Genomic DNA, 14790 nt, shown 5'->3' with positions numbered 1-14790 from the left:
ATACCCTTTCAAAGTCACTGGCAGTCTGGGAGAGACTGACAGGCCAACAAGTACATGAGATAAAGACAATCACAGAAGTCAAATTCCACAATGCCTCACCTCTATTACAAAAATGCTATCAGCTCTGAGGTGTTACTGAATAAGGTAGTGACAAGGGTAATTTTGGTTGAGAAGTCACTCAGGTGAAATTAATTAAAAAAAAAAAGACACACACATGCACACCACTAATACTACCTAAAAGGGGGACCATCTATTTTCGTAGAATCACAGAAATTGGAAAATACCTCCAAGATCATCCAGTTTAACTATCCACCTCCAACCAATATTTCCCCACTAAGCCATGTTCCTTAGTACAACATCCAAATGTTTCTTGAATACCTCTGGGGACAGTGATTCTACCACCTCCCTGGGCACCCCATTCTAGCATCTCACCACTGTTTCGGAGAAGAAATTTTTCTTAGTGTCTAGCTTAAATCTCTCCTGACACAACTTGAGGTCATTTCTTCTCATCACTTTTTAGGTGAGAGAAGATGCTGACCCCCACCTCACCACAATCTTCTTTCAGGAGGTTGTAGAGGGCAATGAAGTCTCCCGAGCCTCCTCTTCTCCAGACTGAACAATCCCAGTTCCCTCAGCTGCACCCCATAAGCCTTGTGCTCCAGACCCCTCACAGCTTTGTTGTTGCCCTTTGCTGGACAAACTCCAGGGCCTCAATGTCTTTCATGTAGTGAGAAGTTCAGAACTGAAAACAGTACTTGAGGAGTGACCTCTATCAGTGTGAAGAACAGTGACAATCACTTCTCTGCTCCTGCTGGCAACACTATTTCTGATACAAGTCACAAAGGCACACTTCTGGCTCATGTTCAGCCGAGTGTTAACCAACACCCCCAGATCCTTTTCTTCCACACAGCTTACCAGCCACTGTGCCCCAAGCCTGTAGCGATGCCTGGAGTTGTTGTGACCAAAATGCAGGATCCAACACCTGGTCTCGTTGAACTTTATCCGACTGGCCTCAGCCCAGCTATCTAGCCCGTCCAGATCCCTCTGTAGGGCCTCTCCTACTCCCACACAGATCAACAACTTCCTCCCAGATTGGTGCCATGTGCAAACTTAATGAGGGTGCACTCAATTCCCTCATCCAGATCACCAAAAAAGACATTAAAACAGGGCCAGTCCCAATACAGGCCTCTGGGGAACACCACTCATGACCAGTCACCAGCTGGATTTCACTCCCTGGGCCTGGCCATCCAGCCAGTTGTTTGCCCAGCAAAGAGTGTACCTGTCCAAGTCACAGGCTGCCAGCTTCTCTAGAATACCGTGAGAAACAGTGTCAAAGGCTTTGCTGAAGTCTAGGTAGACTATGTCAACAGCCTTTTATTCTTTATAGCTGAAGATCAGAACTACATAACTGAGGAAGGGCAAAGAAGAGGGAAAAGGAAATTTAGACTCAACTTCCCTGATTCAAGAAAAGTCAACTGCACATCAACAGTGTAGTAGGTCATAAGGCAAGAGATGTTAACTTTTAAATCACTGACATATAAGGAGACAAGATAAAATATACCATCACATGGAAAACCTAAGAGGATTTGACAACATAAGCATAAGTAACTTAAGGTTTCAAGAGAATGCTTTTAAAACAACTTCACATAAAAAAAAAAAAGGTAATAGAAGTTAAATATCATCTCCTCCTTAAAAACATGTTAATTTCCAGTAATCAAACCAGTAAGAGATTATTTTATTCTAGGGAACTAGCTTTTGTCAGTTTTACAAGGAAGAAGGCATTATTAAAACCTTAATTTCCAAGAAACAAAGGTCAAGATGGAGAACGCATCTCCAGACAATTAGTAAACATGTGTGACTGTAGTCATCCAGTTCAGCATCCTGATATTTTATGCAGCTGAGACAAAAACAGACCACACAGCTGGACCGCCACTGCAGTCAAGTATCTCTCACTGGAGAGGCAAAACTGGAGGACAAAACCCCAGTCATCAACTATGATGCTATATGCTGAGGTTAAATCTCAAATCCTGTTTTTTTTGTTTTGGTTTTATTTTTCTGCTTCATTTTCCTCTGAAATATTAGCAGTCCTTAACTGTCAACACACTGGCTATCTGGGAGAGCCATCAAGTTTCAAGCTCTCTGTTCCTCATCTGTTCTTCCAAAACACATCAGATACACAATAAGCCAGAAAACTAAGAACAAGCTGATCAGCTTTACGTGCAATTACGAAATCACAATGACAGTACAAGAAGAAGAATGTGCACCTCCTCATTCCAGTTTGTTTTCCAAGCATGGTGGAGAGGAAAAGAAACAATATCCTCATTGCAATAAGGAGTGAGGACATACAAAGAAAGTTTCCATTCTCTATATCTCTTTTTATTCCTCTCTATCAGCTTACACACAGACAAGAACACCACTTTCAAATACATTTACAAAAACTATTTAGTTGTGTTTTCTGTTTTAAAATCTTGCTATATCAAATATCATTCCATTAAATTTGATTGTTTCTTTATCTTCTTCGCAGTCCCAGTTAAGTCCCTTTTCTGCCTGTTTTTGAAGTTTAAAAAATCCTTAAATAATTTGTAGACAAGACCTCAGAAGCAAACCTCAGGTTTGGAGCTGCAGAAGCAGAGAGAAGAGGTTTAATTTCAAGCTAATACGCTTTTACACTGTACTTCCCCAGAGGCCCATGAACTCATTCCATTTTAGTTTACACAAGGCTGCTTAACAACCGCCAAGAAAAAAAAAAAAAATCTGCAAGTCAAGCTTTAAGAAAAAAAAAAAAAAAAATTAGTCCATGCTAGAGAGTGCAAGAGCAGGGTAGCACTGCTTTGTATTGGGCAATGTGGTAATGGAGAATGCCTTCAGACCAGTTATGTGACTGGCTTCCATGAGCTGCTAAGAGCATGTAAGTCAGCAAGTTTCCCTGCCACTAAAAATTAGATAGATTTGCCAAGAGATTATATTCAAATGTATCATTACCTATGTGTGTGTGTGTGTGTGTGTGTGTGTGTGTGTGTGTGTGTATACGCACACACACACTTGCTGACTATCAGTTTCAAGCTCACACATTCTCATGACTTATTTCAGGCCTGGGGTTTGACAGAGTAAGAGCCACAGGAAAATCCTAATGGGAGGAAAAAGAGGAAGACTATCATTTTTCTTGCCTAACAGTTGGGTTTCTATTGTTTGTGACTGTATTTACAGAGAATGTGTACAAACAGAACATTGAACAGCTGGACAAGGCCAGGACAGAGTGGGAACAGGAACATATTAAAACCTGTGAGGTAAACATTGACCTTTACAGCAATATATTTGTGTGCTCTTTGTTTTATCCTACTTACAGCTATCCATCTAGGTCCTCAAATATTATCTCAAGGGCTTTGCTGTTTGCTTTACAGAGTCTTTGCACTACAAAATCTAGAGCAGATTCAGACATAGTTACTAGCTGCCTCACTTCCATGTTTCTTCTTTGTTCAGCATGTGTAAGTAAATATACAGGGAGGGAATAAGCGCAGAGGATTGAGACATGGAGCAATATATGAACTTCTACAACCTTGCATTTCTTGCCAGTTTTCACCTACAGTGCAACTTAAGACACTGGCTCTAATGATGATCCTCTATCATAGCCAAGATTATTTCTCAACTGCTTTTTGTCAGAATGTAGTTTCAGTAGAAGATTAACAGGAACACATGAAAATTCACTTCTTTCAAAAGATGAATTTCAGAATGGAAACAAGAAGTGCTAAATCAGTCCTTAAAAACAAACATTCCCTCCAAATTATGTCTTGCAAGAAGTTTTCAGAATGGTTTCTTGCTCTAATGCAGGACAGCTTTTGCTTGTTTGTCACAATATCACAAGTTCAAAGAAGATTAAAAATAAAATTTTCACACTAAGCAAAAAAGTATGTATTGTAGCATCATTGTAGAGCAAACAAGGTTCTGGGTAGCCTGTACATTTCACATAGCATGTTACATTCACCTGCAAGAGCGTTTGCTCCCTGCCAAGGACTAATCTCTTTGCTGTAGGATAGTGGCCGGGGGAGGTTTGTTTCTGCCATTGGACAAGGAGATTTGCACTTGGTTTCTAAGGTTTGCACGCCAGCTCACAGGAACTGGTTGACATCCAGATCAGACACACACTTGGTTACAATGATCCTTCAGATACGTTATCCATCTGTGAAGTAAAGTTTTGCTATGTTTACTTCTTTCCAATTTTACTCCTACATAAAACAGCTTTCTGGTTCTCTGCTTCCTCTTAAATATTCCCTATCTGGGAACACTGGGAAAGTCCCATGGCTGCCACTGCAAACATTCTATGGAAACTTTGCCAAGCCTTAATTTTCCCAAGATGCACAATTTCCCCTTCTTAAAAAGCCAGTAAACAAGCAAAACTTTCCACAACTTGGAAGACTTTCTCCCACAGGGCTCAATTCATTATAGCCCACAGAGCTTGCGGCCTGCCCACTGCTTAGCTCCAACAGCCACTCGTGAAGGAATGGCACTTCTAATTCCTCCTTTAAGAAGTGCTTGTAGGTAGAATGAGCCGATTTCATGAGACCTTTTAAACTGCTAACTGATAGAAAAAATCAGCTTTAGATCCCAAACTTGTGGCTGCACAGCACAAAAGCTAGAAATGCTAAGGTCTGTGGCTAAGCATGGGACATCCATAGCCTGAAAATCCTGGCTAGCAGGTACAAGCACTGGGACAGGCTTCATTGTGAGGCTGGGCCGTGCTCCTTGGCACAAGCAGCCTGGGTTCACAAGCAGGCCTGTTGTGCAAGCTGATGGTGCGAGAGATGTGCCTATCGGAGCATGCAGCTGCAATATGCAAAGGGTTTGACAAACCCCAAGTCACTCTTTTCTCTCTTTGATGAGCTGCATTTCCTGCAAAGGCATCATTTACCTGGTAAATTTCCAGTTGAACAGCCCCTGGGGGAAGGCTCTGTCCGCAGGCTTTTTATTCTGCATGGACAGCAAATTACTAATTTCCCTACCCTACAGGTTCTCTTAATAAGCTGTTTCTCTCAGAAACTGGTCCCAACACCAGCTGGCTCTCCCTCAATTGACTCTTTTTATCTTTAAGATATTCGATGGCAGGCAGCACACCCAAGTATTCTGCTGAATACTGTATACATTTGTGGTGTTCTGGACATAATTACTAGCAAATAGAGATGGAAGCAGATGGCTGGAAGCATCTGAGCTTTTCACACCTCATAGGAAACCAAAAACTGATGTTCTACTTCTAACACTGGAACTTAAAACAGCAAAACCCAATTTCTAAAGCTTTCAGAGATAGTTTATCTGCTTCTTCCCCCATCTCAGTGCATATTTATCCTGTTTTTTCCCCTTTCACTTTCCGCAAATCCAGTAAGCTGTACAACATTAATAAATTAGACAAATGAGGGAGAGAGTAGAGAGACAAAAAAAAAAAAACAAAAAAACCTCAACTTATTTTACCCCTGAAAATAACCTTAGAAATGAGCAAATGCAACCTCAGAGAGCCTCAAATAGTTCCAAAGAGGAAGTCTGGAAAGACATTTCAGAAGCAGAGATGGATATTTCTGGCCTTCCCTTTAGCACAAATACAACCCCTCATGACAGCAATCTGCTGTATTTGAAGATTTCAGTGCAATGGGCAAGCAGGACCTTCACTCTGAACTCATTGGCAGCAGGCAGCATTCAAACCCAGATACTGATTCCTTTTCTCTGCCTTCCTCCCGCCTCCAAAACATAATTAATTCTTAGCAATAACCTTAAAAAACCCTTGGGCACAAGCAAGTAGGTAGAATTTTTCCAGTAGCTGAAGAGCTGTTCTCTGTAAAGGGTCTTTCAAGACGTTTTGCAGGTTTAAGAACTGTCACTGCCTGCAATACAACTAACATGAAACTACTTCACATCTCTTTGGCTTCAGGTTTTCCAGCTCCAGGAGTGTGACCGCATCACCATCCTCCGGAACTCGCTGTGGGTTCACTGCAATCAGCTCTCCATGCAGTGCGTGAAGGATGACGAGGTAGGGGCCAAAATCAGGGAGCTTCATGTACAAAAGACAAACTGCAGGAGTCCTTTGGAAGCACAGCACTAGCCTGGCCTTTTCTGCATGTGCTATCAAACTGGCTGTTGTGCAGCTCTGGCATGTTCCATGAATGGACAGTCCTCTCAATCATTCTCATTCCTTCTTCCCCAGATGCAAAAACAGATACATGGGTTTAGATAATCTGTGGCATGTGTGATGACACTATGTCTCCCCTCCTTCCTTTGTTGGGTAGTGCCTGCAAATACCAGGTTGCTCTGCTGAGTGCTTAGGTATGTCCTTCAGAAAGGCAGGTAGTTATGGTCTCCACCACTCCATGATGGCATTTTGCTTCTTCCTTCAAGTTTTCCACCTATTTGAAGATTTGTAGATCACATTCTCCCCAAAAAAACACATGGGTCACATTCCTCATTCAAGTATGTCTGAGTTTTAACTTTCACTGGCTGGTTCTTGCTATATAAATGTGTTGGTTGCATTGAAAATTCCTGGACTGTCTCCTTCCTTCTCTCACAAAAGATATCCAGAACACAAATAACAGATGTGTTTACAAAAATGTGTGCATGGGGGACAGACCAAATAACTAGGTTGGACATGCACCAATTGCAGTGTTTTTAAAGAGAAAAAGCATTAGAAGAACATTAAAAGCTAATTCAACATGAAACCTTAAATACTAAATTCTTGAATTCTGTTTTGTAGCTGTATGAAGAGGTTCGGGTAAGCTTGGAGAACTGCGTCATAGAGTCAGACATAGACTACTTCATTAAGAGTAAAATGACAGGAACACAACCTCCAGGTAATTATTTCTTTTGGTCTTAGCTGATGAGTCAGCCATTAGCCTGTGGTTGGGCAGCCCACTCCACTGGGGAAAGCCAAAGGAAGGATTCTCTGCTCCCACTACCCATTCACACCCATAGTGGGAATGACACTTTCTCCTCTTAACAAGTTGTTTGTATAGGGGCATGACCCCAACTGGGGGAAATTTTGAATGAAATTGGCTTTGTCCTAGTACGCACTAGTGATGTAAAGTTCACAGACTGTCCACTCAACCCATCTTCATTAACTTTATTGATCAAAATCTATGAGCTGAAATGGAGAATAGGATAAGAAGAACTAACAGCTGTAGCAGATTGAAAACCTGCTGCTCCAGGATAGTTCCCCAAACACAATCAGAAATTAGGTCATTTAACATTCCATATGACCAAATACAAACCACACCTTCTTACTTCAACAAGCAGTATCGGGTATTTACAGACAGTGAATGCCTGCATTGCCTGCAAACAAAGATTCACAGCCTTTGCAAAAGAACAGAAAACTCTCTATTTCATCTCATCATCAGCTGATGACAGATCTCTATTCTGAAAAGATCTCTTCCTCCATTTCTTTATTTTTTTGATCTGTGTGCACAGACTGCATACTTATGCAATCTGCTGTAATGCCATACTGAGATACCAAAGAGGAACCCCCTCAGTGTTGACTCAGGAGTCACAAGAGAGCTTACTTCCATTCAGAACATGGAATAAGCTATACCAGTATAAGAAAATTGTATATTGACAAAAGCCTTCTGTACTAGGGATCTTATAGATGCGAACATCAGTAGTACAAGTGCCCTGTCCCATGGCATAATCTTGACAGGAGCAGCTTAGAGCCCAGATCTGGCAGCAGTAGCAGCTGGCAACTTCTTCAGCAGGACTGGATGCTGTTAATAATCCAGTACTGAGCTACCTAAGGCTTGTTTACTGCTTAGCCTTTTCTCATTACACCCATGACAATTAAGAATCAGGACTTAAAGAATTTTTTTTTTTTTTTTAAACTAATACATTGATGCCTGTGCTTGAATGTCATTTTGCTGCTACAGTTTATTCCTCTTCTCATAGTGGATTGAAATTTGAGTGCTACAAGAGCACTGACCTAGGAAAAGCTACAGTTCTCCTTTCTGTCAGTGAAAATGCACCTTGCAATGGTGTGAAACTTCTGTATACAAAGAATCATAATTCTCAGCTAGGCTGGCTCCCTCTCTCCCTTCCTCATGGGAGATTTTTCATTCTGCAGCCACCTAGGTCATTTTCTGCAAACAGTTCTTGGCTATGTCAGGACTCATTTCTAATAAGAAATTGGTGGGAGAAACTCTTGAGAGCTTTATGAAATGCAAAGAAACAACTGACTCTTGGTTTGGCTTCTTTTTGTTGTTGTTGGGTTTTTTTTGCCACCTTCTAGAAGGTGACATGTTCTGGAAGTAACACCCTAGTACCTCTACAGCTCTTGCTAATGAGTTTGCACAGTAGTACACAGTGAGCTATTCATCTCATTTATTATTTGCAAAGTGCAGGGGGAAAAATCCACGTGTGGTTTTGCATTGTGTAGAGGTAGATCTTCATCCTGACCAAACCTTTAGGTTTCATGATGCTGTTGCTCTCTCTTCTCTTCTACCTAGTCATGACATGAATTACAGGCTAGAAACTACAGCAGGAGAAAATCTGGAAGGGTAAGAAATGCAGACTCTTAAAATGGTAAAAAAAATAAAAATAAAAATCCTTTAATACTGTGAGTTTCTGTTGTAGGAGTTCTTTGCACTCACTATTGTGAGTGCCTGCTCTGTTTATAATCTTGGCTAATTCAATGTGAAAACTTTAACACAATCTTTAGTCTAAGTTCAAAATCTTATTTAATTACCTGGTATCAGAACTGAGATAATAGGCTATCAGGGCTTCAAATCAGATTTGACTCATATTTGTTTGGCTTTCACACTGAGAAGGAAGAAAGGGTGCCTGACCACCAGCTCTAGGCAACTGCACTGGCAGCTATAAGATGAAAAATAAATCCATCTGTAAAGCTAGATTTGTAAATAAGCTCAATTTCACCCTCAACCACACCACAGGGGAGAATGAAGGGATTGTAACATAACTGTGTTCAAGAGAAGAAAAACTACTGCCATAGTAAGCAGCAGTAAAAAGCAAATCAGCTCTCAGGAGATGGAGGTGAAGATGCGAAAGATATGAAGCCATGCACAAGCACAGACCAGGAAATTTCTTGCTGTTGCTGCTCCCAGAGACGTTCAGAAATTTCCCCAGCTCCAACAGAAATTCTCAGTTCAATGTGTTATGGAAAAAAAAAAAAACGCTGCCACCAACTGTATCAGGAACACGGTCATGGGCTCACAGTGACCATGCTCTGCTCCCCTTAAAGTCTGGGCTTCAAGAAAACAGGGGAAACAGTCATGTGCTAAAATGCATTCTGAATTAGAGTAACTCACTATTGTTGCAATGGCTCCTCAGGACCTTGACTGTGCTTGTGCCAGGTTAAGAATGCCTTTCTACCAAGAATGCATCTGCATGCAATCACTTGAATGGCTTTTGTCAAGCACCTACATCCCCCTGAGCTGCTCCAGACACGTTACTGGCAAGTGCAAATGGATGTTAAGTTGCTGCTTCTTCCAGCAGTTCCTGAACTGCTATACTGGTGGCTGTACTCTGGTTGAGAGAAATAGGTTTTGCCTGATTGAACTTTTTTTTTTTTTGTATTGCAGGTGCAATAGGATATGAGAACTACTATGACAGAGAACCAAACAAAAGCAACAGCCCAACCCAGACTTGTGGGATGATGAAGAGGTGAGTGCTAAACTTTCAATCCCAGAAGTAGTATTTCTCAGTGTATGATGATGGCATGGGCGTTGGAACTAGGTGAGCTTTAAGATCCCTTCCAACCTAAGCCATTCTGTGATTCTATGCTTCCGTGACAGTAAACGGGACCTGGAAAGTCCTTCACTGTAGCAAGAGATGGCTGCATATAAATAAAAGTAACTCGAGAGAAGAAGTAAACCTGTTAAAGCTGGAGTCAAAACCATTTTGCCTTGGCCTAGTGGGAAGAGAGACATGAGGACAAGTTCATAAAACAATTAGTCAGCTGGCAACGGAGAGCATTCACACTTATTTCCTCTTTCCTAGTGAGTCATGGCGCACAGCATCAAAAGCACTCTGTGCAAGGGAGGGCAAAGGTGAGCCTTGCTGGGAGCCAAGGCTGGGGAAAGCTGTCCTTTTCAGCAATACCTCCTGGCTTAGTGCACTGCAACACCCAGCTGAGCAGAACAAAGAGCTACTGTCTCTATCTAGACCAAAGGAAAAAATACTTAGTGGAATAACTGTGATGATAAGGGAGGTGTTTTTCTAATCCATTTAGGCTGGTAAATATAGTAACATGAATGCAGTTATATCAGCAGAATAGCATGGTAGAGCTATTGGTTTAAATATTTTATACCAAAATGGCTAATTCATGGCAGGAATGGCATCATATTTAAAAGCAAGAGAGCTTTATATTTTGACAAGCCTTATTATACGGCAAAGACAAAGAGTGGGATGGGATCTTCCATTTAAAATGTGATCCAAGGTTGTTAGCGAGCTGATAAGGTTCACACAATATTTGGCTTTTGGTTGGAAACAAGATTTTATATAATAATGAATACTAACATTGCAGCCTCTGCAATTACAGAAGACAATTGTATGGCCATTTAGAATACAACTGTGCTCTGCAGGAGCAAACAGCCTTGAGAGGCTCAGCCTCAGTTTTTCAGAAATTGCTGAGCTTAGATATCCATTTTCCTGAAACAATGACCATTTGCCAGCTGAAAAATCAAACCCTCTAGATATGTTTTAAGCACTCTGTACTACTGCTACCTATACCTATATCCTAAACCATATTCTCACTTGGCGTGGTCACCAGCTCCCAGCCAGTATCCAGCTGTGATATTGAAAGCAACTAGGTGAGATTTAAAAAAAATTAAAGGAAACAAAAGAATTTCACTTAAATTCACAATTTCTAGAAAGGTATGTTATAAAAGCTTTGTATTTTGAATTGCATTACTTTTCCTTAAAGGAATGGTATTCTCTTGTAAACAACTTACGATTCTCATCACATTGATAGAATGAGATAATTGGAATTTTGTTTCATGAGTCTTTGGATCCACAACAAAATACTTTAAGATGCATTTAGTGCACAATTTAGTGATGGCTGACAGTTCATCTGGTTCAGTAATTTTCTGAGGTTTTGTTTAGAATTTATTTTCACTGAAGACAAGAATATCTAGAGACAAAGGAAAGTAGATGGCCACAGGAAGAGATGATATCCATGCAGCACTGCAGCACACGGGGGGAAGGTTGAGTCTGACAGCTGAGACGTGTAAGAAATGTCTTGTTCACTCATTTTGTCTTTGACTTCTCTTGGTTCTGCAGATTCTCTGGACTGTTGCATGGAAGCAGCAAAAACAATGCTGAAAGAGTCATTCCTTCAGCCCCTCCTTTAGGTATGCCTCACCAGAAGTAAATTTACCAGATGTGTATAACATCAGTTGCTAAATCTAGCTTTAACACAGAGCAGAACTTCTACAGCACATGTTCACGTGATGTCAGGCAAGAGTACGAGCAGAGTGAAAACAAATACAGCTCAAATTTCCCAGTTTGAAGTATTAAATAATCCATATAACTTTAGGGTCATGGGTACTTCAAGACCTCTATCTGGGCAAGGGCATACTGTGCTTTCAGACCAACGCAGTTTTACTATAGATAATAGTATTCTCCTAACGTTGGATATGTTACCTCTGAAAAGCACAAGGGAATCCCTAAAGTCTTTAATACATCTGCCTCATGCCTTATGAATACAAATATTCATCTCATTTCACACTTGGACTGCCTTATCACAACCTTTGCAGTCAGGCATTTATCAGTAGGACATTTAAAACAGTATTTTGATCACGCAGAAAGCAGCAGCTTACAGCATTTTTATTGATTTAAACCAGAAACAGCTGAATTGAGATTGCTGCCTACAGGAAATCAAAAAGTTCCTTTAAAACAGCTTTTAAACACACTCAGGCCAGTTTCCTTTGCAAGGCCTGCCTTGCCTGCTTGGACGTCCAGTAATGAGGCTGCAACTACCCCACTTGCTGCATTTGGTGCTCAGAGCCCCTCCGGAGCTATCAGGCACCAGCTGGACCTGCCAGGCCCCAGCCATCTAACTCAGCATGCAGCAGCATCCACATACACACACAGCCTGAAGGCATTTAGTCCCTTGCAGAGCTGTATAACAACTACATATGGAAGAATTTACCAGAAATAAACAACAATATTACATCAAATGCTGGATTTAACAGCAGATCTTGACTTTATCCAAGTAAACAGCATCTGTGGTGGCACCTTATGCTCAAGCCTGGTATGATCATCTTCCTCCAAATACAGAAAAAGCCCTGCTGGCTGCCCATCTCTCATTCAGACATTGCGTGGAGCCCAAGTAGACTTTGCTGCTCATTTAGCACACCATAGTCATCACATTTTGGAAACCTCCTAAGGCAGTGTTTTCACCTGGGCTGATATACCAGGTTATGAGCATGCAATTAGAGCCTGCCCTCCCCTTCATCTTTAGCCAGCCCTGAAGGTTTGGACTGCTCACACCATGACAGCCCTTCTCTTCCCCAAGCAAAGGTGTGCTTGGGAAATACACAAGAGCAGCCCTGGACTACTGTGTCAGCATAACAGCATCAACAGCAGCGAGGCTTTGGTTCTTCCATTTTACCACTGTGGTTACATCACGAGCACTAAAACAGCAGAAGAGACCCAGGTGGTTCTTTTCAATAGGGCTAGCTCTGCCTCTTCCTGAATAACAGGAGTTTTCCTTAATTATGTCAAGCTAGTTTAAAATCTCTTTCAGAAATGTCCTATCTGTGACAAATAGCTAGATGGAAACTACATGAACTAATGGAAAACGTCTGACGATCCACCACACCAGCATGGTATTTTCCACTTTTCTCAAGGGAAAAAGAAAAGCTCTATGTGAATCACTGAACTGCCAGAATTTCACATCTCCAATAGCAAACATTTTAAACCAATTTACTCACAGTACTTCCTTCTTTGCACTACTGTGATCGTGCTTTAGCCGGGTAAACATTTTTCCCAAACTGGATGAAGCTAATGCTTCTGACCTCCCAGAAGGTTCAATGGCTGCACTGTCACCCTATCAATGGCACATAGTTTTTGTGCAAGAATTTACCTACAGTTCACAGCAGCTTTTCTATACACATACACCTCCAGACAGAGAGAGAACAGAGACCCTTGTATTTGTGAACTCTTGCATATGATCCCATGCATTTATAAGCAACTGAACCCTTTGTTTCTGTTTTTCCTTCCCCCCTCTCCACAAGCAGAGAAAACAGATGGGGTCTACGCAGCCATTTTTGTAAATGAACACGAAAGAACTACATCACAGGACTACAGAGTACTTTATGACTACACAGCCCAGGTAAACAAACTAAATATTGCATACAGTGTCAGATTTAAAACCGAATGCTGATCTTGAAAGCATTAGTTGTGCGAAGGCGCCGTTAGCTTCCCTTCCTTTTTCAGAGGAGGGCACCTAGAGCTGTTGGCACAGATAACTGGACCGTGCTCTGCCCAAGATGAAACAATAAGACTCTTTGCAAGGAATTATGCTTGCCTAAATTGGTGCTGAGCTGTTGCAACCTCCTAAGGACACACGGAAAACTTTATTTTGGTGATGATGGCCAAATGTGCAATACTGAGCATTCTGAACTTATATTTTCTGTGAAATGTCCTCCCTGGGTAAGAAAATAGGTAGAGATCTCTCTTATAAACTCTTCTGCAGCCTTACAGCAGATCTCAGACTATATGATGGATGCTTGACTAAGAACTCTTCTCCATGTGATCTCGCCTGGAGAGTCCTGCTCCAGTTTAACACACTGGTTTTAACTGAGGTCTATTCCATGCTGGGGAGGACTGAATCCCCAGAAATGATAGTGTATCAGTGTTGCAAATTGCAGAATCGCAGCAAACTTGGCCTGTGTACCAAAAGAGTGTTATAAACCACGACCTGCATCCTTAACCTAGATATTAAGCTCTCCTGGCTTCAGACCTGTCTCAGCATAATACCATTAGTAAGATTACAATATTAGAGGGCAACCACTGCACTAAGCATTAAAAGCACAGGCTCTTCACATGTAGATTTCAAGATGTCTGAAAGAGAGATATCATTATTCCTATCATACAGATTACCTTCTAAAACACCAAAAATAGAAAGAAAAGGACCAACACACAGTGGCTCAGGCCCCTGATGCATCTAATGAATATCTTATTTCGCAGCAGCCACAGGTTTCAGAGTGGTGTAAATAAAACATACAGCACGTAGGACACCTGCCCTCGCTTTCCACCTCATCATTGTTATAATTGCATCCAAATCCAGCAATAGCTGTTCAACCATAAAATGAACCTTTAGATTCTTTCCACTATATTTTTCCTCAAGACTGGTTAAAAATATTTTCTTCTTCACGTTGACTCCTGCTACACTGTTAGCCTCCCCTAAAAGGACTGTCATAGTTTAATTTGTAGGCTTAAGAGTTCCTCCACTGGTCACCACTGTTTGTTATTAAGAGAACCAAGAGTCCTATTTATGGCCTGGATTTGTAGAGATACTGTTTTTGTCTCTGCCAGGAATTAAGCCTTGCACTGTTCAACTGAGCAACAGCTGTAGAGTAAGGAAGGTTCATGGCTGGCTGGTTTGGGACAGTCACATTTATCCCTTTCCACCCTTCCCTTATGATAAAACAGGTTGCTTAGGAGGAGACAACAGGGAGGCTGGGGATCGTTCTGAGGATCTTAAGGAAATAGGCAGCTCAGTTGATGCTTACTTCTCCACTATTTGGTATTTTAGGCTCATTCCCAATCAGGAGGACACTGACAGACTCTTGATGAAAGACAGGGTAA

At 41.4% G+C, this 14790-nt stretch overlaps 2 protein-coding genes across 2 annotated transcripts in view; one reads left to right on the top strand and one right to left on the bottom strand.

Moving 5' to 3' along the window:
- Positions 1 to 3173, bottom strand: part of TSPAN3 (tetraspanin 3) — a 26923-nt gene extending 23750 nt beyond the window's left edge. The window contains exon 1 of the mRNA XM_031555303.1: positions 3145 to 3173. Coding sequence (XP_031411163.1) covers positions 3145 to 3158 — 14 coding nt within the window. The 5' untranslated portion in view covers positions 3159 to 3173. The remainder of the gene's footprint in view (positions 1 to 3144) is intronic.
- A 33-nt stretch (positions 3174 to 3206) lies between these two features.
- On the top strand, positions 3207 to 14790 carry LOC100549788 (proline-serine-threonine phosphatase-interacting protein 1-like). Its single transcript, XM_010717409.3, has 6 exons — positions 3207 to 3287; positions 5915 to 6013; positions 6731 to 6827; positions 9558 to 9639; positions 11257 to 11327; positions 13218 to 14790. The coding sequence occupies exons 2-6, from the start codon at positions 5990 to 5992 to the stop codon at positions 13361 to 13363; spliced, it is 420 nt and encodes a 139-aa protein (XP_010715711.2). The 5' UTR covers positions 3207 to 3287; positions 5915 to 5989; the 3' UTR covers positions 13364 to 14790.

Source organism: Meleagris gallopavo, chromosome 12 (genome assembly GCF_000146605.3).
Source record: "Meleagris gallopavo isolate NT-WF06-2002-E0010 breed Aviagen turkey brand Nicholas breeding stock chromosome 12, Turkey_5.1, whole genome shotgun sequence".
Taxonomy (NCBI): domain Eukaryota; kingdom Metazoa; phylum Chordata; class Aves; order Galliformes; family Phasianidae; genus Meleagris; species Meleagris gallopavo.
The sequence above is the reverse complement of the archived record's forward strand: the minus strand, read 5'-3'. Positions and strand labels throughout refer to the sequence as shown.